The 26,134-nt window shown below is 43.1% G+C and overlaps 1 protein-coding gene across 14 annotated transcripts in view; it reads right to left on the bottom strand.

The window, feature by feature from the left end:
• TADA2A (transcriptional adaptor 2A) overlaps nt 1-26,134 on the bottom strand; it is a 65,679-nt gene that overhangs the window by 29,174 nt on the left and 10,371 nt on the right. For all 14 annotated transcript variants that reach the window (XM_058164184.1, XM_058164190.1, XM_058164182.1 and 11 more), the window contains 5 exons: nt 17,116-17,207; nt 14,620-14,777; nt 11,612-11,700; nt 5,607-5,679; nt 2,079-2,142 (listed from right to left, as the gene is read on the bottom strand). In XM_058164184.1, the coding sequence (XP_058020167.1) occupies nt 2,079-2,142; nt 5,607-5,679; nt 11,612-11,700; nt 14,620-14,777; nt 17,116-17,207 (476 nt within the window). The remainder of the gene's footprint in view (nt 1-2,078; nt 2,143-5,606; nt 5,680-11,611; nt 11,701-14,619; nt 14,778-17,115; nt 17,208-26,134) is intronic.

Below are 26,134 nucleotides of genomic sequence, written 5' to 3'. Positions count from 1 at the left end.
CATGGTCACATGAACAAAATTCAGATGCTTGGCAATCGACTCATATTTATAACGATTTCAGTGTATCCCGGAAGTCACGTTATCCCCTTTTGTGACTTTCTGACAAGCGAAGTCAATGGGGAAGCCAGATTCATTTAACAACCATGTGACTGTCTTAACAACTGTGGCAAGAAAGGTCGTAAAATGAGGCAAAACGCATTTAACAAATGTCTTCACTTAGCATTATAAACTTTGGCCTCAATTGTGGTCGTAAGTCAAGGACAACCTGTATCTAGTTATGCGCAACCTATATCACTTAATGAACACTGGTATCTCTGACTTGCTTCTCCAACTGAGAGGAATGCCAGTTCCCTCAGACAATACAGGTAGTCTTTGACATACGACCACAACAGGGACTATAAAATCTATTATTAAGTGATGTGGTCATTAAATGAGACATCAGGTGGGTTTTAGAACCGAATAGAATAGAATAGAAATAGAATGACAAAGTTGGAAGGGACCTTGGAGGTCTTCTAGTCCAACCCCCTGCTAAGGGAGGAAACCCTACATCACTTCAGACAAATGGTTGTCCAATCTCTTCTTAAAAACTTCCAGTGTTGGAGCATTCGCAACTTCTGGAGGCAAGTTGTTCCACTGATTAATTGTTCTGTCAGGAAATTTCTCCTTAGTCCTAAGTAGCTTCCCTCCTTGGTCAGTTTCCACCCATTGCTTCTTATCCTGCCTTCAGGTGCTTTGGAGAATAGTTTGACTCCTTCTTCTTTGTGGCAGCCCCTGAGATATTGGAAGACTGCTATCATGTCTCCCCTAGTCCTTCTTTTCATTAAACTAGACATACCCAGTTCCTGCAACCATTTAAAGTAACTTTCTTTTACAAAAGAGACTACCATCATTCATATATTTCAGGGATGAAATCCAACAAGTTCTAACAGGTTCTGGAGAACCAGTAGCGGAAATTTTGTGTAGTTCAGAGAACTGGAAAATACCACCTCTGGCTGGACCCAGAGTGGGGTGGGAATGAGGCACCTACCGTTGGGGAAACCTCCTCCCTCAGCTGAGAAGGCTGGCGGCCCGCCCGCCCTCTCACTGCACCGCAGGGCTTCCCGTCCGTAAAATGTGAAAAAGAAAAAAAACTCGAGTATAAGCCGTATAGACCCGAGTATAAGCCGAGGGGACGTTTTTCAGCACAAAAAACGTGCTGAAAAACTCGGCTTATACTCGAGTATATACGGTAACTTTCTTTTACAAAAGAGACTACCATCATTCATATATTTCAGGGATGAAATCCAACAAGTTCTAACAGGTTCTGGAGAACCAGTAGCGGAAATTTTGTGTAGTTCAGAGAACTGGAAAATACCACCTCTGGCTGGACCCAGAGTGGGGTGGGAATGGAGATTTTGCAGTATCCTTCCCCTGGAGTGGGGAGGGAATGGAGATTTTGCAGCATCCTTCCCCTGCCACCCGCACCAAGCCACGCCAACAGTACCGGTAGTAAAAAAAAAATTGGATTTCACCAATGATATATTTGTGTGGGGTTTTGGCTATCTCACTTGAAAGTAGGGAAGTCAGAGGCATCTTTGTGTTGCAACCTTAACCTTTTTTCTAATTAATATGGTTAATAAGAGCTCTTTAATTCTTGTTCTTCAGATTGATTGCTTCCAGTCTGACAATATCTTCAAGTTTCTAGGATGGAACATTTGCTTTCTACTAGCAATAGCACTTAGATTTATATATGGCTTCACAGTGCAAAGTCAATGGGGTAGCCAGATTCACTTAACAACCATGTTACTAATTTAACAACCGCAGTGATTCACTTAACAACAGTGGCAAGAAAGGTTGTAAAAGGGGGCAAAACTCATTTAACAACTGTCTTGCTTAGCAGAGGAAATTTTGGGCTCCATTGTGGCCATAAGTTGAGGACTATCCATACATGCATCACTGGAGCAATTACAAAATTGGGCTGTGTTGTATCATATTTATCCCTTTTCAAATGCTAGTAGAAAACTGCAATTAAGCTCCAAGGAACTTGTTAACAATGTTGGAAGAATGGGAGGGGGGGAAGGAAATTGCCAAAAACTCACTTTTTCCGTCTCTGCCTTTCCTTTAACCGAGAGTGATAGATATCTACGACTGCAATCTTCAAAGCTGTAAAAAGTTCAAGGGGGGAGCGGTGGAAGACAGACGAAAAGAATAAAAATCCTTTATGCAGGGGGGTTTATGCAGCAATGGGGCGAAGCAGAACGGCAAAACTGACAGGGTTACAACACTGATCTTCCATATCATCAAAGCAGTTACTTGATAGTGAAGAACTCAAGAACTAACAAAACAAAGTGACCTGAATCCTGGTTTGAAAAGAATCTCTTCCAAAACATGGCCATCATGTGCCTATATTGGTTCTTATGGGTCCTTGGGGGCTCTCTCAGCTTGGCTGTTTTCTTGCAGACCTTTCAGGACCCAACTATGTATCGCCACATCAGCACTGATGATGTTACCTAGTTGGGTCATGAAAGGTCTACAAGAAAACAACCAAGCTCAGAGAGCGCCAAAGGACCTCACAGTTCAACCCTGAGCTACAAATATTCTCTCCTACTGATATCATCAATCATTGGGCCAGCAGAGATAACCTACTACGGATCTCATGGGTCAAAGAACTCCAAATGCCGGGAGTCAGAAGAAGAACCTTCTCTGCTGCAGCATTGCCTTTTGGCACAGGATAAGATCTATCCCCCAACCTCCTATCCTAAAGTCCTGGCTTTGCAAATTGGTCTGGGGACCCAATGGGGAAGTTTGACTCTGGAGGTGGCTGCTCGATTGACAGCAGGCTCCAGCTTCCCCACCACCCACCCTGGCTCTCTGCTCTCTAGTCTCCCATCTTTTTTTACCAGTCATATCTGGGGGGGGGGAAATAATGGGGACCCCCTTTCAGCGCAGTAAAATTTGGGGGAGGGGGGCTGAGATGGGTTCAATATTGACATTAATTGCCTGATGCAAGTATAAAGGAAAATTTGTAATCAGCATGTGCGTCTGATGGAATGGTAGCTGACATGGACACCGTAGTCCCCTACATGCCGAAATGAGTGGGGCTGAGGCTGTGGGAAAAAGAGGACGTGTATGCTGAAAATACCTGTAAAAATAATCGTGTTGTAACACGGAGGTTAAAGGAATGAAAAACTGCCTCTGTTGCTATGTCATGTGCTTCGCGGTTTTAAGGTATATAAAGAAATGTTGAATAATGGGAGGTTGCCAATCGGCTTCAAGCCGTCCCTTTTGACTGCTTGACCCTCATTGTAATGTGGGTCAAGTGGATTAAGTACCTTAATAGTAAAGACTTTATGTTTGCTATGCTTTTGGTCTATTTACTATTTACTAAATCTGCACTACTATTAATCTTCTCATCGTTCCCATCACCAATCTCTTTCCACTTATGACTGTATGACTGTATCTTTGTTGCTGGCAATCCTTATGATTTATATTGATATATTGACCATCATTTGTGTTGTAAATGTTGTACCTTGATGAAGGTATCTTTTCTTTTATGTACACTGAGAGCATATGCACCAAGACAAATTCCTTGTGTGTCCAATCACACTTGGCCAATAAAGAATTTATTCTATTCTATTCTATTCTATTCTATTCTATTCTATTCTATTCTATTCTATTCTATTCTATTCTATTCTATTCTATTCTATTCTAATAAACCTCTGAATACTAAATGAGACTTTTATGGTGTGCTGTTTCATTTGTTATTAAGTGCAGCTATGCTCACAATCAGCTAATAATAAATTTTTCCCCTGACAGATCGATGTATTTTTTTTGTTTTCTTTTTTCCTTATTTTATTGTTCTATTATTTTATCTTAACTTCGTTTAAACTTCCTTTTTGTTTCTGTTTTGTTGCTGTTGTGGGCCACCTAGAGTAGCTGGATGGTGAGATAGACAGCCAATAAATGTAATAATAATAATAACAACAAAACAGGTAGTCCTCAACTTACAACGGTGTATTTAGTAACCATTCAAAGTTACAACGGCACTGAAAAAGACTTTCACACTTATGACCGTTGCAGCATTCCCATGGTCACATGATCAAAATTCAGATGCTTGGCAATTGACTCCTATTTATGACGGTTGCAGTGTCCTGGGTTCATGTGATCCCTTTTTTACGACCTTCTGACTAGGAAAGTCAATGGGAAAGCCAGATTCATTTAACAACCGTCTGGCTAACTTCACAGCTGCACTTGACAAATGTGGCAAGGAAAGCCGTAAAATGGGACGAAGCTCACTTAACACATGTTTCGCTTAGCGGCAGAAATTTTGGCCTCAGTTGTGGTCGTAAGTCGAGGACTACCTGTGAATACCGTATGTGCTTATGGTCGGGAGCAACCAGTGAAGGATGGTCTCCAGGTGTGACTGTCATATTCTCATGAACAGCAGACTTCCCACAGACCTTCTGACATGGCGTCGTGTTTTTTTTTAATTTGCATTTATATCCCGCCCTTCTCCGAAGAGGGCGGCTTACACTATGTTAGCAATAGTCTTCATCCATTTGTATATTATATACAAAGTCAACTTATTGCCCCCAACAATCTGGGTCCTCATTTTACCTACCTTATAAAGGATGGAAAGCTGAGTCAACCTTGAGCCTGGTGGGATTTGAACCTGCAGTAATTGCAAGCAGCTGCTGTTAATAACAGACTGTCTTACCAGCCTGAGCCACCAGAGGCCCTGGTTCATTTTAGCTCTCTATAACCCAGTCCCACATTAAAGTTTGCTTTTTATATGCAGTGAGATTTTTCTCTATCAAGCTTCTGTTTGTGGTGACACTTGCATGGGTGTGGGCCCGTCTTTTTTTATTAGAAAGTGTGATTTTTATGCTCTGTGAGATGAGTTTTGTAATATTAATTATGCTACGAGCTGTTTTGGGAGCGCCTGCCTTGAAATATAAATAAATCATACTGAGAAAGAAAACAATCTCCTGTAATGTAAGGATGCTGTGGGAAACATATGTGAAAATGTCCTAAAATTGCTATTTTTTTTTAAGTGACTAAAGTGAAATATGTATTTTCAGATAATAAATGAGAAAGAAAACCAAGTTTTCGGTGTTTTTATCATTACTCTGCCCAGAGTCACTTGTTGAGATGGGTGTTAATAGAAATCAAATCAAATCAATCCATCAAACATTTTAAGGATGGCTGTTTCTGAGGATTTCATTATTATTGGATATCAGACGACAACTCCAGCCGAATCTCACTGGGTTTGGAACTAAACACAGTTCAACCTGGTAAATATTTGGTGGGACATTACCAAGAAACTCTAGAGTTGTAATTAGACTGGCACTGATGATGTTACCTAGTTTGGTAATGAAATGTCTGCAAGAAAATAACTAAGCTCACTAAGCTTAACTGTAATTAAGAGTCATTAAAAAAAATAATAATCCTGGAAATAATTACTTAGCAACTATTGCACTCCTGTTCTTTGCCTATGTGGACCTGATCATGAAGTCATTAGGAATAAAAAAAAAATGGCTGCAAGAAATTTTATTCCTTAGGAAGTAGGAAGGAAGTAGAGAAAAAAGGAGGTGTTTTAGGATTTCAACCATGGAAGCAAAACTCACCGTGTAAAAGATCTGAGTCATCCTCTACAAAATCGATATCTCTTAAATCCCATTCGGCATAATTGTCAAACTCCTGTGGAAAACAGATAAAAAAAAAGAGGAATGGCTCCTGGTTAGCTTTGAATAACTTTAAATAAATGTAATTCACCAAGCTGGAAGGCAGACGAACAATTGAGTGCGGCGAGGTTCACAAACATGCTTACTCACGCTTTACCAACGCTAACTAAAGACTGAATCTGATTTTTCTGAATACATACACACAACTCAGTAAACATTAATTAGACCAGCTGGATTCACAAAATACATTCAAGTAACATTTGGCGGGCTAATCTGCGGTGAAGAGCACTGTGTGCACTTATTTATTGATTTATTTATTCAATTTCTACGGCTGCCCAATTCAACCAAAGTGACTCTGGGCAGCTTACAAATGTAAAATTTTACGACGATTTAAAAGACATGAAAACAATAGAAACATCCATAAAATAAATATGTATAGATGTAAAACAGCAGCCTTGATGATTAATCTGCTAATAGTGAAGCCAAGTAATGGGGCCCTTCATACATTCTGAACCCCAGGTCTGAGTACATAGCCAGGTTTTTAAAGCTTTGCAAAAGGCCAACAGGGTTAGGGCCATTCTGATCTCTGCAGGAAGGATGGGGTGGGGTAGAATAGAATAGAATAGAATAACAGAGTTGAAAGGGACCTTGGAGGTCTTCTAGTCCAACCCCCCCCCCATTCAGGCAGGAAACCCCACACCACTTCAGACAAATGGATATCCAACCTCTTCTTAAAAACTTCCAGTGTTGGAGCATTCACAACTTCTGGAGGCAAGTAGTTCCACTGGTTAATTGTTCTAACCATGTTTCTATAAATTTGAGTTAGTGATGGGGCAAGGCCTTTTTGGCTCTTAGTCCTCCTGGTTAAATTTTCATCTTGGGTTATTTTAATTTTCAGCTTGCTGTTTCCAAGCGGTTTGCAATTCTCTATAGAGTTTTGTAGGATTTTGTGGAATCATTTTTAATATTTGGGATTATTGTCCTGTTTTAATTAGGTTGGAATCTGCCCTGGGGGCTCCTGAAGCAAAATGCCCAAATAAACAAACATTATACGGGCAGAGGAATGTAATAAAACTAGTAGAAAATGTAAATAGGCTCCAAATTGGCCTTTAATCTTTACTATGAGAAAGACTTCCCCTTTTATTAATTAGGATCAGGCTATTAAAAATAAATAATATATTTATTGCTTGTCCAACCTTAAGCACAATGAAATGTTAAGTCTGGTGAGGAGAGGTGAATCCATACAAATTAATTTATCATTTCAGGCAGGGGTGGGCTTCAAAAATTTTTGCAAGGGTTTTTCCGCCTGGGTGCTGGGTGGGCGTGGCCATAGTGGGCGTGGCCTAGTCAGCTTCCTGCACCGGGGGGTGGGGGGTGGCTTTTTGCCTTCCTCAGGTTCCGGAGGCTTTCTTCGAGCCTCCGGGAGGGCGAAAATGGCCTTCCCAGGCTCCAGAGGCTTTTCTCAAACTTCCAGCAAGCCCATTTTTTTGCCCTCCCCGAGCCTCCATGCGTACCCTGCACTTACCAGCATCCAAAACGGCCGTGTGGGGACTCCTGGGAGGGGCAGGGTGGGCGGGGCGGGGCCAGCCAGGAGTGGGATTTGGGGAGTTCTCCGAACTGCACAGAATCTTAGCTAGAGGTTCTCCCAAACCCCCAGCAGCCCATCCCTGATTTCAGGGCAAAAAGCTGGTTAGAGGTAGCTCACAACTTATAACCATTGATTTAACAATGTCTGGAAGTTATAACAGCCTCAGAAAAAATTATGACCCCTCCTCCAAGTCACAACCATCACACCACCTCTACAGCCATGTGATCACAATTAGAGCGTTTGGCAACTAAATGAATGGTTACAAGTCGAGAACTACCAGTACTGTATAGAAAGAACCATAAGCTGTTGATTTTCTCTTATCCGTTGAAAAAGATTTATATAAAGATAGTCCTCGACTTACAACAGTTCACTTATTGACCGTTTGAGTTTACTTTTTTTTCTTTTTGAATAATTTTTTTTATTTTATACATAAACAAACATTTAATACATCAGTCGTTCTTTCCATGTGACATCTCGGTGTTTTCTCCTTGACTTCATCTTTTTATTGTTTCTTCTATCTTCCTTTTCATCTAATCTGTTACAATTTTTTTCACAAATATCTAATTTTACCATTTTCTTACGTAACTTAATTTGCTTATTTATCTTTTCGACCGTTTGAACTTACAATAGCACTGAAAAAGTGACGTATGACCATTTTTCACACTTATGACCGTTGCAGTATCTCCAAGGTTACGTGATTTACATTTGGATGCTTGGCAACTGACTCGCATCTATAACGGTTGCAGTGTCCCAGGATCATGTGATCCACTTTTGTGACCTCCTGACAAGCAAAGTCAATGGGGAAACCAGATTCACTTAACAACATTTAGTAAATTAACAACTGCAGTGATTCAATTAACAATTATGCAAGATAACTCGTAAAAATGGGACAAAAGTTAACAAATGTCTCACTTAGCAACATAAATTTTGGGCTCAATTGTGGTCGTAAGTTGAGGACTACCTGTAATGTCCTTCAGCAGAAATCCAAGATAATTCTCAAAAGCAAACTTATTTAACAGATTTATGGTCTATGACCAGAAATCAAAAATAGGCCAGAAATACACCCTTCAGCCTTCAATCAATTGGCAGCAGTTGGTCAATGATCTGAAACACTTGTACAATATTATAACAAAAACCAACATTTCTCATGGAGAAATCACAAAATAATTAGATAACATTGCCAGCTTTCATCAGATAGTTCCAAAATCTGAAGCAAAAATTGGCAAATATAAAAGCGGCATCAATATTAGTGGAAAAGTAATGACATTCTCACAATGGAGGAATGGGCTGTGAAAATGTCAGAACTGCAGAAATGGCAAAACTGAGCTATTTGGTCAGAGAACAAAGCACAACCTTTTTTTTTAAGACTTGGGATTTATTTATTTTTATATCCACCTTTATTATTTTTATAAATAACCCAAGGCAGCCAGCATATCTAACACTCCTTCCTCTTCCTATTTTCTCCACAATAGCAATCCTGTGAGGTGAGTTTGACTGAACAGGAGAGACTGGCCCTGTCACCCAGCCAGCTTTCATGTCTAAAGCGGGACTAGAACTCATAATCTCCTGACAATTGGCCCATAGTCATCCAGCCGGTTTTCATGGCTAAGGTGGGACTAGAACTCACTGTCTCCTAGTGATTGGTCCAAAGCAGGGGTGTCAATCAAACCCAAGGCTCAGGGGCCATATCTAGCCCGTGGGATGCTTAGATCTGGCCCGCAGGAAACAGCAAAGGACTGGCCCGCTGAAAATGGAGTTTAGGAGCACTGCAGGCGGCCTTCCCGAGCTCCGATTTTGCTGGCCGAGGGTTGCAGGAGGTTGTTGTAGCCCAAAATGGAGCTCGGGAGCCCGTTTTCGCTGGAAGAGTGCTTGGGCCACCACCTGTGCCCTGACACGAGTGACATCGAGCTGGCTATGCCCCCCCATCCCCCCCATCAAGGTCAAACACAACCCCGATGCGACCCTCAATGAAATCGAGTTTGACACCCCTGGTCCAAATTCCCCCAGCCGGTTTTCTTGGCTAAGGCGGGACTAAAATCACTGTTTCCTGGTGATTGCGCCAATCACCAAGGACAGGACTAAAACTCACAGTATCCCGGTTGATAGCCTGGGGCTTTAACCGCTAAACTAAACTGGCTTTTTATTCAAACGATCGCAAAGTGTTATACTGGTAGTCCTCAGCTTACAAACACAATTGAGCCCAAAATGTATGTTGTTAAACGAGACCTTTGTTAAGGAAGTTTTGCCCCATTATACGACCTTGCTTGCCGTAGTTATTAAGTGAATCACTGAAGCTCTAATAAGTTAGTAACCCAGTTGTGAAGTGAATCTGGCTTTTCCGTTGACTTTGCTGATCAGAAGGTCGCAAAAGGGGATCACATGACCTTAGGACACAGCAATGGTCATAAGTATGAACCAGTTGCCCAGCATCTCGGTTTTGATCACATGATCGTGGGGATGCGGCAAAGGCCATAACTGTGAAAAATGGTCGTAAGTCACATTTTTCAGTGCTGTTGTAACTTCGAACAGTCACTAAATAAACTGTTGTAAGTCAAGGTCGACTGGTACATGGAACTGGTTTTTACTAGCGACCAGGGGTGGTATTCACTTAGCTTCGCTACCCGTTCGCAAATGGGAGTGTATGTGAACCTCCGTGCATGCGCAGGACCTTCTGCGCATGTGCAGAGCATCAAAAACTGGACGTGATGACATCTAGGCAGTGGGCAGAGCCTCCCGCAGCCGCCGCTACCGGTTTGCTTGAACCGGATAGAACCGGCTGAATACCACCACTGCTAGCAACCAATAGCTTGTCAAAAGAAGAGCAGCAGGATGAGGAATCTAATGTGGCCATTTCAGTTGCATGACTGCAGTGTGTTGCTCACTGCAATGGTTCCTGGTCCATTCAAGTAAGCATCTGGCTGTACACCGCCCTGAGTCCTTCGGGAGAAGGGCGGTATAAAAAATTTAATAAATAATAATAATAATAATAATAATAATAATAATAATAATCTGGGATAAACTCACATTTATTCATAAAAGGTAAAGGTAACGGTTCCCCTCGCACATATGTGCTAGTTGTTCCTGACTCTAGGGGGCAGTGCTCATCTCTGTTTCAAAGCCGAAGAGCCAGCACTGTCCGAAGACATCTCTGTGGTCATGTGGCTGGCATAACTCAATACCTCCCATCGACCAGTGCGCTCTCACAGGGAGGGCCTCCTTAGGGTGCCGTCGGCCAACCAATGTCGGCTGGCGGCCCCCAGAGGAAGAGCGTTCTCTGTGGGGGCTCCGGCCCTATGGAATGATCTACCTGTGGGACTTCGTCTTCTCCCTGATCTTCGGACCTTTAAGCGCGAGCTCAAAACTTTTTTCTTTCATCAAGCGGGGCTGGCCTAATGATTAATTTTAATATTGAGGGTTTTTAGAGGGTTTTTTAAGGGGTTTTAATTTATTTATTACTTTTTATTCAACAATTTTAACATGCAGCGTATTGAATTAGATTTTTAATTGAATATTGTATTTTAAAATATTTTGATATTTATGTTTTATTTATGCTGTACATCGCCCTGAGTCCTCGGAAAAGGGCGGTATAAAAATTTAAATAATAAATAAATAAATAATAATTAAATAAACAAACACCAAAGGTGCACGGAACGCTGTTACCTTCCCACCAAAGGTAGACCCTATTTTTTCTACTTGCATTTTTTACGTGCTTTCAATTGCTAGGTTGGCAGAAGCTGGAAAAGTAATTGGAGCTCATCCCGTTATATGGCAGCACTAGAGATTCAAACCGCTGAACTGCCGACCTTTCGATCAACAAGCTCAGTGTCCTAGCCCGAGCCACCGCGTCCCTACATTATTCATAGGTAAAGGTAAAAGTTCCACTCGCACATATGTGCTAGTTGTTCCTGACTCTAGGGGGCAGTGCTCATCTCTGTTTCAAAATAATAAAATAAATAAATAAACAATAATAATAATAAATAAAGCTGAAGAGCCAGCGCTGTCCGAAGACATCTCTGTGGTCATGTGGCCGGCATGACTAAATGCCAAAGGCGCACAGAACGCTGTTACCTTCCCACCAAAGGTGGTCCCTATTTTTCTACTTGCATTTTTTACGTGCTTTCAAACTGCTAGGTTGGCAGAAGCTGGGACAAATAATGGGAGCTCACCCCGTTATACGGCAGCACTAGGGATTTGAACTGCTGAACTGCCGACCTTTCGATCAGTGTCCTAGCCTCTGAGCCATCGCGTCCCTACATTTATTCATAGGTAATCATAAAACAGTTGTTTTATATACACACACAGAAACAGACGTAAATTAAAAAAATAGCTAAAACAGCAGCCGGCTCCGAGACATTCTTACCTCGATGAAATCGGCCCTGGCTGGCATGTATCCTGCCATGTCTCTAGAAAGAAGGGAATCAAAGGTAGGCCGGGGTGGATCTTCAGATGCTAAAAAAAAAAAAAAATTAAAAAAATTAAATGCTTTGTCACAATTTTCAAAGCTTACTAAGAGAAAGTAAGTTCAGCAACTTTAAGATGTGTGGGCTTCTATTTCCGATTTTGGACAGGGAATTCTGGCAGTTGAAGTCCACACATCTTAAAGTTGCCAAGTTGAGAATCACTGATAGAGGAAAACTGACTTTTCAAAGAAAGGAAAATTATTTTGTTAACTATATGCTGGGATTTCCCATAACTTATTTACGGTTTCAGTTTCTGTAGCTGCCTTCCTGCAAGCAACTCAACTTAACAGTTAAAAGCAAACGATATAATCAATTAAATGACAGTAGTAAAAACAGGGAGGAAAAACCCAGCAATCTGTAACTCATAGGTGTGAAGCTGGCGGCCCAGGGGTTGGAGGCATCACACACAGGCCACACCCTCCCCAGCTCCATGAAGGGAAAAAGCATCGCCAAACGTCATGTGACGGCAATATGACACGGCAAGTTTGACGGCTATATGACACCCGTGCTGTGCTGGTTCACACAATAACCCAGTTCGGTGATTGTGCCCAAGAACCAGAGCTTTAAAGGTCTCCAGAGAGAAAGCAGAGTCAGGCCACATGGCCTTGAGGCGATCCTACTCCAGAGAAAGCACGTTATCGCCTAGGTCCTATAACAAGACACTTTTTAATAGACAGGACCCAAAGGATGCCAAAAATCTATCAAACCCTACAGGATAGGGAGATATCACTATCTGGAGAGGCAGTGTAGGAAATATCCAGTCCCTGTATTGTATAGGGCAGGGGTCTCAAACTCAAGGCCCACAGGCTGGATCTGGCCCACGGGGCTGCCCTGGAAACAGTGAAGGACTGGCCTGCAGTGCCTTGTGGGAATGGCCGCAAGCTCCGTTTTTGCTGGCAGAGGGAGCCAGCGGTGTCATCCACTGGAGACAATGGATTCTCCCCCCCCAAGCCGCGCCCAAGCCATCATGGGCGCCTCCAACACGAGTGATGTCAAGCTGGCCACACCCACCGGCCTCCCGAGGTCAAACACAACCCTGATGTGGCCCTCAATGGAATCGAGTTTGACACCCCTGATACAGGGCTATATAAATTAGCAACCAGAATTTCTGGTTATATTTAGGAGACTAGTGGTTACACATGCAGCTGAATAAAAGAGATGTGATGTGGACGTCCTGCAAACCGTCCATCACTATTTGCACCATGGCATTTTGGACCAGCTGTACCTTCTGACTGGTGTTGAAGGCAGCCCAATGAACCTTCCTTCTGCAATTCTCCCAGTACGTTGCACTGAGTTACAGGTAGTCCTTGACTTATGACCAGCTGCTTAGTGACTGTTTGAAGTTAGAACACCCACCCAACCAGCTCTGATATTCCAGTGGCTGGGGAGCGCATCTTGGGTGCTCGGCAACTGGTCCACATTTATGGCTGTTTGCTGTGCCTCATGGTCATCTGATTCTGTTTTATAGCGTTTTTGCCAAAAAAAAAACACCACCCCAGCATTTACTTCCACGTTTCAGCAAAAATGGTCCACAGCAAACAATGGGTTTGCTTTATGACTGTGGCATTTGCTTTACGGTCATTTAATGACCGCTGAAAAAACCATAGTTAAAAACCCATCCGGTGATGGTGGTCCTTTTTACGACCGTCATGTCTGATGACCATAATGGACAGGCTCCATTATGGTCTAAGTCCATGATGGCGAACCTATGGCATGCGTGCCAGAGCGGGCACGCCAGCCATCACCCGTTGCTCTTCCGGGTTCCGGCGCGCACATGCATGACGGCCAGCTGGTCTTTGCACGCACAGGAGGACCGGAAAGAGCAGCTCCCTGGTGTGCATATGTATGCTTGGAAGCTGAGCTTCCGGTCTGCAGCACGCATATGCGGGGGCTGGCCAGCTGGTCTTCAGGCACCAGAAACAGGAAGACCAGGTAACCGGCGTGCATGCACATGCCAGAAACAGGAAGCTCGGTTTCTCGGCATATGCATAGACACCAGGGAGCTGCTCGTCCAGTTTCTGGCGCTTCACCACCCACGCGCTCCTATTTTGGCACCCGGTACCGAAAAGGATCACCAACACTGGTCTAGGTCAAAGGCTGCCACCTAGTAAGCCTTTAACTCCCAAAATTCCAAGCCTATGTGAATTCTGGCAGTGTTCATTTCAAAATACCTTAAAAAACAACAACCCAGGTTTGGGAGGTTGGTATTTAATACAGCAGTGATTCTCTTTTCTTCACTACAGACCGCCTTTAAATACCTTTTGTGGCCATGGACCACCGAGACTTAATTCAAGATTTAAATCAAAATGTTTTTTCAAGCCTTGGCAGGGGGGCCCCTGTGATGACATTGCGGCCACCCAGGTGTCCGTAGGCCACAGGCTGAGAACCACCCTTCATACAAATTTGCCTCTAATAAACCCGCTGCTGTTTTGAAAGCCTGAAGAAGAACAGGAAATACCGTATTTTTCAGAATATAAGACGCACCTTAGTTTTGGGGGAGGAAAATAAGAAAAAAGCTGATTGGCAGGTTGGAATACCCCCAATCAGCTGTTCCCAGAGGTGAATTTTAGCAACAGGTTCCTTGGTTGTGAGCTCTGTGCCTTGCTTTTTTTTTTTTTGCTTTTTCTTCTGCCTCTGAAAGCCTCCAAAACAGAATTTCAGAAAAAAAGCCTCTGAAGCTCTGTTTGGGAGCTTCTTTTCTAAAGCTCTATCTGGGGGCTTCTTTTCTAAAGCTCTATTTGGGGGCTTCTTTTCTGAAGCTTCTTCCAGCCTCTGAAACCTCCGTTTGAGAAGCTGCGTGGGTTACATTCGGCACCCAGATTTTCACCCTCTTTTTTGGGGGGAAAAAGGTGTGTCTTATACTCCAAAAAATACGCTACTTTCAATTTTCTTTGTGGCTGGTACTTACCATAAAACGGAATGGCTAAGCTGGTTTGCTGCTTCTCCCCCGCCTGCTTCAGATGTAATAAGGAGGATGCGAAAAGGGGGTTGTTGATGAAATGCTTCATGTAATGCTTTTCACACTCTTCTTTCGTCTTTGTGCTCATCTGGTTGGCTACATCTTGCCTGCAAGGGGCCAAGAAATAAAACCGATAGCGCGCCTGGCTCATAAAATCTGCGATGACTATAGAGACATGCAAAAACTGTTGATTCAGAAAGGAAATGATTTGGAAAACTCTGGAAAGGTTGGGTTTCTTCTGGACCACGCCAGGAGCTCTCCGAGAGGTTGCACAGGGACAATCTCAGCCACAGGCAATTGTTGACCTCTTGCTTCAAATGGCATCAAAGGCCTTGCTTGAACTGTGGACCGGCGTTCCAAGAATAACCCCAAATTCCCTCTGAAACCCAACAGCATTCCATCAGTGGACCTGGGGCATGGGGCAAACCTATCTAGTCTAATCAATCTGTCTTGTATTGTATTTTCTGTTCTGGATTGCACCAGTAGAGGCTAAATCAATTTTGTTGTATAAATGATGTACAATGACAATAAAGGCTATTATTATTATTATGAAGGAAAAGAAGGACTAGGGGTGACATGACAGCAGTCTTCCAATATTTGAGGGGCTGCCACAAAGAAGAGGGAGTCAACCTAGTCAACTGAGGTATGGTAGTGCAGTGGTTAAAATGCAGTATTGGAGGCTAACTCTGCCTAAAGCCAGGAGTTTGATCCTGGCAAGTCTCCCATCCTTCCGAGATTGGTAAAATGAGGACCCAAATTATTGGGGGCAACATGTTGACTCTGTGAACCGCTTAGAGAGGGCTGTAAAACACCAGGAAGTAGTATATAAGTCTAAGTGCTAGTGCTATTCTCCAAAGCACCTGAAGGCAGGACAAGAAGCAATGGATGGAAACTGATCAAGGTGAGAAGCAACCTAGAACTAAGGAGAAATTTCCTGACAGTGAGAACGATTAATCAGTGGAACGACTTGCCTCCAGAAGTTATGGGTACTCCAACACTGGGGATTTTTAAGAAGTGACTGGACTACCATTTGTCTGAACTGGTGTAGGGTTTCCTGCTTGAGCAGGGAGTTGGACTAGAAGACCTCCAAGGTCCCTTGCAACGCTGTTATTCTGTTAATCAAACAGGTCCCACATTCCTCGTGGGGTGAAGCGTCCAAGAACTCCAAGGTCAACAAGGAGTGATCCATCCCCGACAAAAGACTGATACCATCCATCAACTCCAGAGCACATCAACACTATTCCAAGATTAAAAAAAACAACAGTCTAACATGTGACTCTGACTCCATGAGTCAAGCCAGAGTTAACTGGGCTCAAGTCCATGATAGCCTTGATTTACGATAATTGAGCCCAAAATTTCTATTGCTAAACAAGGCAGCTAAGTGAGATTTGCCCCATTTTAGGACCTTTCTTGCCATGGTTGAAATGAATCCTGCAGTTGTTAAGTTAGTCACATATTTGTTAAGTAGATCCGGCTTCCCCATTGGCTTTGCTTGTCAGAAGGTCGCAAAACATGATCACATGACCCCAAGAGGTTGCAACTGTCGTAAATATGAACCAGCTGCCAAGTGTCCAAATTTTGATCACATGACCATGACGATGCTGCCATGATCATAAGTGTACAAAGTACTCATTAATGCCTTTTTTCAGTGGCATTCTGTAACTCAGTCACTAAACAAAGTCACTAAACAAATGGTTGTAAGTCAAGGACTACCTATAATACCCTTGGCTTCTTTCTTTCCCTTGGTCCCAGTCCAGTGGTGGGTTTCAATTTTTTTTACTACCGGTTCTGTGGGCGTGGCTTGGGGGGGCATGGCATGGCTTGGTGGGCGTGGCAGAGGAAGGATACTTTAAATCTCCATTCCCTCCCCAATCAAGGGGAAGGATATTGCAAAATCCCCATTTCCTCATGATCAGCTGGGACTTGGGAGGCAGAGAATAGATGAGGGCGGGGCCAGTCAGAATTTTTACTATCGGTTCTCCAAACTACTCAAAATTTCTGCTACCGGTTCTCTAGAACTGGTCAGAACCTGCTGAAACCCACCTCTGGGTCCCATCCTTATGACCATTCTAACTGTGCAGGTAGTACTCGATTTAGCGACCATTCAAAGTCCTGGGAAAATGGGAGTTACAACCCAGTTCCAAAGTTTTGATGACCAGCCCCCACCCCCACGCAGTCACATGATTGCATTTTAAGACAGTCTTGCTAAAAACCAGAAGTTACATTCGGTTTTTTTTGGCAAAACTGTGTCATAGCGAACGGGTTTGCTTGATATTTGGGGACATTCATTTAACAACCCCTGCAAAAAAGGTGACCAACCTCGTTTACAAATGTTGTCACACGCAACTGTAATAACCCCGTTAAGGTCATATGTCAAGGACTATCCGTATATACCCACTGACATCTGGAAGATTCCCCAACCGGTTAACCCTCAGCAACTCTCACCAGTTTCCAAAGCCACAATCCATCACTGCTTCCAGGAGAGCCATTTCTTCCTGAGCGGTCCAGGTAGGATCAAGGACGGGGAAATTAGAGGTCTGCAGTAGGAGGCAAGTATCAAAAAAAAATCATTTGGGACTGCAATTGTGTAGGCCAGGGGTCTGCAAACTTGGCTCTTTTAAGACTTGTGGATTTCCAACTCCCAGAGTTCCTCAGCCAGCAAAGCTGAAGATATTTTATTTGCATTTCCATTAAATATGCTGTGTCAGGATACACACACATGTACACAACTCAGAAAGAGTGAGAGAGAAAAAAGAGAGGGGGGGTGGGAGAGAGAAAGAGAGGGAGGGAGAAAGAAAAAGAGAAAAGGAGAGAGAGGGAGGGAGGAGGAGAGGGAAAGAGAGGAGGAGAGAGAGGAGAGGAGAGAAAGAGAGGGGTGGGAGAGAGGAAGAGGGAGAGAGAGAGAGAGAAGGAAAGAGAAGAGAGAGGAGGGAGGAGGAGAGAGAGAGAGGAAAGAGAGGAGAGAGGAAAGAGAGGAGGAGGGAGGAGGAGAGAGAGAGAGAGAGAGAGAGGAAAGGGAGAGAAAAAGAGACGGGTGGGAGAGAGGAAGAGAGAGAGAGAGAGAGAGAAGGAAAGAGAGAAGAGAGAAGGAGAGAGAGGAGGAGGAGAGGAAAGAGAGGAGGAGGGAGGAAAGAGAGAGAGAGGAAAGGAGAGAAAAAGAGATGGGGTGGGAGAGAGAGGAAGAGGAGAGGAGAGAGAGAAGGAAAGAGAAAGGAGAGGGAGGAGGAGAGGAGGAGAGAGAGAGAGAGGAAAGAGAAGAGAGAAGGAGAGGAGGGAGGGAGAGAGAGGAAAGAGAGGAGGGAGGGAGAGAGGGAGGGAGAGAGAGGGAGAGGGAGAGAAAAAAGAGAGGGGGTGGGAGAGAGGAAGAGGGAGAGAGAGAGAGAGAGAGAAGGAAAGAGAGGAGAGGGAGGAGGGAGAGGAGGAGGGAGGGAGAGAGAGAGAGGAAAAGGGAGAAAAAAGAGAGGGGATGGGAGAGAGGAAGAGGGAGAGAGAGGAGATAGAGTGAGGGAGAGAGAGAGAGAAGGAAAGAGAAAGAAGGAGAGTGAGGGAGAGAGAGAGAGAAGGAAAGAGAAAGAAGGGAAGGAGGGAGGGAGAGGGAAAAGGGAGGGAGAGAGAGAGAGAGAGAGAGAAATGAGACAGGTTTATTTCCTGGCAATAACTCCTTGAATTCCAATTGCTTTCCGGCAACTATTGCCACTCTTTTTTAGGCAATCGAAATATTGGGTTTTGTATTTGGGTTTTTATTTTTTGTAAGTAGCCCCGAGTCGCCATGAGTGAATTGGGCAATCGTAAAAGTTTTCTTATTAAATAATAAAAGAATAAATAAGCTAAAAGCCTAAGCGTAAGTTGTTAACAGATGTTGGAGTTCTAGTTGCAGAAATATCCCGCTTACCCCCTCAAAGATGAACTCTGGAATTCCGAACATTATAACAGAGAGAAAAGGATTTTTAATCCATTTCACACATTTTTAAATGGAGGGATTAAGCAGAGCATGTTCAGTTGTGTGACAGGCCCTTCTAGCCCAAAGATATATTTTCAAGTGATGTGCAGTGTCACAGTGACAAAAGTCATAAAAAAAATGGAAAACGCTTAAATCATTTTAATGCCCCAAAACCTATGAGATGTCATGAAAACTTGTGACACTTATCTAACTCACAAGATTTTGATTTTTCATACACACACACACACCACATATGTGTGTGTATTGTGCATGTATGGAACACCTCATTTTTTTTCTCTCTATACGCTTACAAACACATATACACGCAGGTAATCCATATTTAACAGTTGTGCTGAATAGTGACCATTTGCAAATATGAGCCGTAATAAAAAATCGTTTTACAACCAAAGTCTGCATTTATTGTACCACAACAAACTCCTTCAGTGGGAAATTGATTAAAGATCCGGTCGGTTTCAGGAAGAAGCTGTTAGCCTGGGAGACTTCTAATCAAGTAGTTCCAAAGGTGCTTTTTCAGGAGGCAACTGAACTTTCTTGTTTTTTTTCCCTTTTGAAGACATTTCGCTTCTCGTCCAGGAAGTTTCTTCAGCTCTGACTGGACGGTGGGGAATGGAAGGATTTATATTCCTCGCAGACAGCTGGTCATTTGCATCCTCCAAATGGCCTCAACGGCTCTCTAAAAGGATGCAGATGACCAGCTGTCTGCAAGGAATATAAATCCTTCCATTCCCCACCATCCAGTCAGAGCTGAAGAAGCTTCTTGGATGAGAAGTGAAATGCCTGCAAAAGAAAAACAAACAAACAAAGAAGTCCAGTTGCCTTCTGAAAAAGGCTCCTTTGGGACAACTATGGCCTGGATGACCGAGAATCTCTACAGACTTCTCATCAAGTAATTAAGCTCACGGAGCTGAGTTTGTTCGCTTGTCCATGGCACAACAATCTCTGCATGCTGCCAGGGGGCAAAAAGGTGGGGGAAAGGAAGGGGGTCAGGCCCAGGATGCTCTAGGAGAGAGAACTTTATCTGAATCACAGGACAGGAGTTTCCTTTCTCTCTCGCTCTCTGTTTACTTAGCAGCCATTTCAGTAAACAAATAATAATAATAATAATAATAATAATAATAATAATAATAATAATAATAATAATAATAATAATAATAATAATATTTTAATTTGTATACCGCCCTTCTCCCGAAGGACTCAGGGCGGTGCACAGCCAGAATAAAAATACAAAGAGAAACAATACATATAATATTAAGAACACCCCTTAAAAAAACTTATTCAATTGGCCAAAAATTTAAAATACAATAACACCCTATAAAAATTTACAAAAATTTAAAACCCATAAAAGTAAATTAAAAATTTTAAAATCAAGCTTCAGAACCAAGGCTTCAGAAGCAATTGCAGTTAATATAGCAGGACTCCCCCATACACATACAGTACCTATAGGAAAAGGATTTTTTAAAAAAAATCTCATGCCTTTAATTTTAGGGCTCTTATTTTCTTCCTGCATTTGGATCAATGATGGTTATACCCAAAGGTCAAATCAGCGTGGATATGTATATTCATAGTACTTTTTAAAACATTTAAACAAATAACCGTATCAGGATACAGCATTGACCGATGTTGCAAGGCAGTGATGGCTAATCTTTTTCTCGCTGCGTGCCGAAAGCGTGTGTGCACACGCACCAGCCGGCACCCATAATGCAATGCGCCCCCGACTCCCCCCCCCACTCCTCCTGCCCCCCCACATCTGCACACAACCCCCCTCATTCCCCCCCCCGTTTTGGGCCTAGCAGGCCTCCCTGCAGCCTCCTAGGCCCAAAAACAGGCGGGGGGGGGGTGCCACCACCCTGCACATGCGTACATGCCCCCCCCTTGCGCATGCACACGGATCTCCCGCATGTGCTTCACCCCCCTGCGCATCCCAAAAATCAACTGGCTGGCAGGAGGCACGTGCATGCGCGGGGGAGCTGAGCTGGGCGACGGCTCGCGTGCCCGCAGAGAGGGCTCTGCATGCCAGCTGTGGCACACGTGCCATCGGTTCGCCATCACGGTTCTAGTGAGAGAGTGTGATTACAACTTTTATAGAGTTTCTGAAATGCTGTCTAACAGAAGGAATTGGATGACTTCCTCTCACCTAAATTAGGCTCCTAAAATGAAGGAAGACCAGGAAATAAAATTTTGGTTCAGCTGTAGGGCTTAAAAAGTTATCAAAAGTACTGTGAAGTTTAATTTTGTGTTTTGTGCACTTGGCTCCAATTGGTGAATTCGAATAAAAATAAAGAAATTCTTCAAGAAAGAATTCTCTTGCCATTTCCTGCTTTACACAACTTTAAAAAAATTAATATGCAGGCCTACAACATAAATTAATAAATAAGGGGCGTGCATAAGAGCACAAAAGTGCCTACCGTTCCTGTCCTATTGTTCTCTTTTATTATTTCTAATTAATATAGCTATGCATATCCTTTACTTATATATATGTGTGTGTATGTATATATGTATATATATATATTTCATGATATGTTTTTCTTTTTTTACTATGACAATGTTTATGTATACTGTTGTGACAAAATTAAATAATTTTAAAAAAAATTAGAATATTAAGTACAAAGTTCAATGTGCTTAGATGAAATGGTTGAGTGATTTGCTTTGATTTTATTGACATAATTTGAAGATTATAATCACAAGAGTACAAATACAAGAGGCTAAACATTTGAAGAACGGTTGTAGGAATTGGGTATGCCTCGTCTAGTGAAAAGAAGGACTAGGAGTGACATGATAGCAGTTTCAATATTTGAGGGGTTGCCACAAAGAAGAGGAAGTCAAGCTATTCTCCAAAACACCTGAGGGTAAAATAAGAAGCAGTGGGTGGAAATTAATCAAGGAGAGAAGCAACTTAGAACTAAGGAGAAATTTTCTGACAGTGAGAACAGTTAATTAGTGGAACCGGTTGCTTTCAGAAGTTGTGGGTCCTCCATCACAGGAGACTTTGAAGAAAAGACTGGACAGCCACAGGAATGATGTACGGTATCCTGCTTGTGCAGCGGGTTGGACTAGAAGACCTCCAAGGTCCCTTCCAACTCTATTATTCTATTAAGTTGCTTTATATTCAATTTACCATATTTTTCAGACTATAAGGCCCTCCAAGCTTTTGGGGAGGAAAAAAAAAATCTGCATCTGCCTTCCAGCAACTTGCCTCCTTGCAGCAAACAGCAAGGCCAGCTTCAGCACAGCCTGATTTAGCCCGAGCAGCTGATTGGTGGTTGGATGGCCTCCGGGAATACACGTGATCAGCTGTTCCAGGCTGCGGGGATCGACACCGCCCATCGCTGGTGCCACCTATCGCTGCCTCCACACGCCCCATTGTCGGCCTCCCTGCATCCCACTTTTGGCCTGTTCCAGGTGGCGGGGATCGCCGTCGCTGTTGCCTATCCCTGCCTCCTGGAACAGCTGATTGGTGGTATTCCAGGAGGCAGATCCAACCGCCAATCAGCTGCTCATGCTAAATCAGGCTATTTGCTGCAAGGATGCAAATTGCTGGGAGGCAGAGGTGGGAGCTGGTGGGTGGGCGAGGCTTCTGTAACATTTGCTCTATAAGACACACAGACATTTCCACCCACTTTCTTTGGGGGACAGCATGTCTTATAGTCCTAAAAATACGGTAGTTTTGAGTTTGTTCCAGTGGAAATGAGTGAATTTCATTTCTATTCATACCTGCAGGCATAGAAAATGGTACCCATATGTGCCCCTAAGAAAACCTGATAATGAACTTACAAACGTCCATTGCTGACTAACAGATTTAACATGCAGAATAGTCCAAATGAGTATTTTTGCCACTGAGGCAAACTGCTATTTACGTACTGACATTTTAAGAGTTCCAGTGGCACCCCACAGGAATTTTAAATAATTATGCCACACAAAGTAAACATTACTCAAGCTGTAATTATTGTTAGTTATGAAGCATTGTTACAGAATGTAACAAAGAATTTCTTGCTAATTTAGCTGTCGGCCAGCTAATCCTAGAGGGAACATCGGCATGGGTGATTAAAATAAAATAAAGCAAAACTTGTTGTGTTATACCATAGTGTTAATGGGTTAGAAAATGTTAATTGTTCTGCATGACAAATTATTAACAAAGGTATTTTCTGATTCAAACTCTACCTGAACAAAAGCATTACATAAGTAACATTTTGTTCAGATTCTCCCAACTGGACACATCAACTGGCGGTTGTGGAAATTGGTTGAAATTAACATTATCTGGAGTCCACCCAGTTGGAAAAAAAACAAGTTTATTATAGGTTTATTATCTTCTAAGATTGATGTGTACAGCCTACATTTCCCCAGCTTTTTTCCTGGTGGTTCTTGCTAAATTAAACTACTGAAATTCAGTTTCAAATGGTCAAATTAAGAAGCACGTTTTTTTTCCCTCTCTCTCTGGAAAAAACAAGGCACAGGAGTTTAAGTTGGCGGCTTCTGAGGTCCATTTTATTTGAGAACTCTCCAAAAGAAATTTTATTTTATTTGTTACATTTATTTCCTGCCTTTCTCACCGTGGGGCTACTTTAGGCAGTTTACAGCAATAAAAAGGAAGAAACGAAAGTAGTTTTCCCAGAACAGATGGTAACAGACCAATAAAAAGAACGTAATGAGAACCCATCAATATGATAACCGAAAAAGATGGAATGACAGAGAGCAGGGAACAAGGGGAGGAGAGCGAGTTAAGAGTCTGCCATTAACCTAGCAGCCACTTCTAGCTAGTGTTTATATTTAACAAATAAATAAATAATGTATTCTGAAAATTTCTTTCCCATGTTTTTTGGTACTGACATCTTATTATTCCCATACTTTCAGTGAGTGACACCATCATTTAAAACAGGGGTCTCCAACCTCGGCAACTTTAAGACTTGTGGACTTCAACTCCCAAAATTCCCAAAATTCTGGGAGTTGAAGTCCACAAGTCTTAAAGTTGCCAAGGTTTGATGACTCCTGATTTAAAAGGTTAGACCTAAACAGAGGGGCCTCTGTGGCCCAGACTGCTAAGACAGTCTGTTATTTTATTTTTATTTTTTGCATTTATATCCCGCCCTTCTCCGAAGACTCAGGGCGGCTTACACTATATCAAGCAATAGTCTTCATCCATTTGTATATTATATACAAAGTCAACTTATTGCCCCCAACAATCTGGGTCCTCATTTTACCTACCTTATAAAGGATGGAAGGCTGAGTCAACCTTGGACCTGGTGGGACTTGAACCTGCAGTAATATTGCAAGCAGTTGCTGTTAATAATAGGCTGCATTAGCCTGTTGCGCCACCAGAGGCCCTATTAACAGCAGCTGCCTGCAATTACTGCAGGTTCTAGTCCCACCAAGGCCCAAGGTTGACTCAGCTTTCCATCCTTTATAAGGTAGGTAAAATGAGGACCCAGATTGTTCGGAGCAATAAGTTAACTTGTATATAATATACAAATAGGATGAAGACTATTGCTAACATAGTGTAAGCCGCCCTGAGTCTTCGGAGAAGGGCGGGATATAAATGCAAATAAAATTTAAAAAAAAAACCATAAAACTTTCCCACGCCTGTATCAATAGAACATATTCCATAAAGAGGCTGTTTGGTGTACAGGTTAAGGCAGGGGTGTCAAACTCAATTTCATTAAGGGACGCATAGGGGCTGTGGTTGACCTCGGGGGGGGGGGCACAGATGGGCATGGCCAACTTGACAGCCCTCCCCAAACTGCTGGCATGTTTCCTCTTTTGCATTGTTCTGACCTAAGCTTCGTCAGAAAGCAGGAAGCAAAGTCTTAAGCCCAGCAAAACCTCTTTTCATTTACACGACTGTGAATTCTGTTCATTCAGTCAGCAAGGCTTTGGCAAACAATCTTTCAGAGGAATATTTATCAACCCCCCACCTTATCAACCTCCACTTGGAATGCTGCCAGGGAACCAATTTCCAAACGCAGGGCAAGGCCAAACTTGGCACAGAGTCTATTAGAGTCGCAAACAGAACTTTCCAAATCTTGAAACGAGATGAACTAATTGCTTCTTGCAAAAGCCCACGTCCTGTTCACTCCCTTTTATGTCCTATGGGAGGGGCCAATCATCTCCAAGGTGTGACTTTACACCCAAGTCGACCCTGCTTTCTGAGTTGTTCTTGTCTTCTGGCAGCTCTGCGCATGCGCACACCGGGAACAGGCTCCAGCTATTCCTCTGCCTTGCTGCTGGTCTAGCTCACTCTCTGCCTCCAACACAGGGCCCTCGTCCAAGCTTTCCCAAGCCCCCAGGACTGGCCCATGTTCCTCCCCAACCTCCTCACTGTCCAACCCTGCTGCCAGCTCTGCTGGTTGCCGGCAGGCCACAACTTGGGCAGACAGAGCCGAAGCGATGCTGGGTCAATGTTTCCTATTCGCATTGGTAGACCGAGGCAAAGTAAAGGGTTGGCCCTTTACATTTTCCAGGACGGCCCTGTGGGCCGCATCATGGGGCGCATCTGGCCCATGGGCTTTGAGTTTGACACCCCTGTGTGAAGTTGCTGGCTTAAAATCAGGAGACTATGAGTTCAAGTTCTGCCTTAGGCATGAAATAGAATAGAATAGAATAGAATAGAATTTTTATTGGCCAAGTGTGATTGGACACACAAGGAATTTGTCTTGGTGCATATGCTCTCAGAGTACATAAAAGAAAAGATACGTTCATCAAGGTACAACATTTACAACACAATTGATGGTCAATATATCAATATAAATCATAAGGATTGCCAGCAACAAATTATAGTCATACAGTCATAAATGGAGAGAGATTGGTGATGGGAACTATGAGAAGATTAATAGTAGTGCAGATTCAGTAAATACCGTATATACTCGAGTATAAGCCGAGTTTTTCAGCACGTTTTTTGTGCTGAAAAACGTCCCCTCGGCTTATACTCGGGTCTATACGGCTTATACTCGAGGTTTTTTTTTTTAAGCCCCTCGGCTTATACTCGAGTATATACGGCTTATACTCGAGTTTTTTTTTTTTTCTTTTTTTCACATTTTACCGGATGGGCTTTTGCATTAGCGCGGGGAAGCCCTGCCGGTGCAGTGAGAGGGCGGGGCGGGGGAGCCGCCAGCCTTCTCAGCTGAGGGAGGGAGGGTTTCCCCAACCGGTAGGTGCCTCATTTCCCACCCTCGGCTTATACTCGAGTCCCCAGTTTACCCCAGTTTTTGGGGTAAAATTGGGGACCTCGGCTTATACTCGGATCGGCTTATATTCGAGTATATACGGTAGTTTGACAGTGTTGATGGAATTATTTGTTTAGCAGAGTGATGAAAGCCAGCTGGGTGACTTTGGGCCGGTCATTCTCAGCCCAACCCATCTCACAGGGTTGTTGTTATGGGGAAAATAGGAGGGGGAAGGAGCACTGAGTATGTTCACCAGCCTCAGTTACTTGTAAACTATTAAAGGCGGAATAAAAATCTAATAAATAAAAAAAGTTAGATGGCAACAACTGATGAAAGCAAGACAGATTAA

Source organism: Ahaetulla prasina, chromosome 1 (genome assembly GCF_028640845.1).
Source record: "Ahaetulla prasina isolate Xishuangbanna chromosome 1, ASM2864084v1, whole genome shotgun sequence".
NCBI lineage: Eukaryota > Metazoa > Chordata > Lepidosauria > Squamata > Colubridae > Ahaetulla > Ahaetulla prasina.
This window is presented reverse-complemented; position numbering and strand designations above follow the sequence as displayed.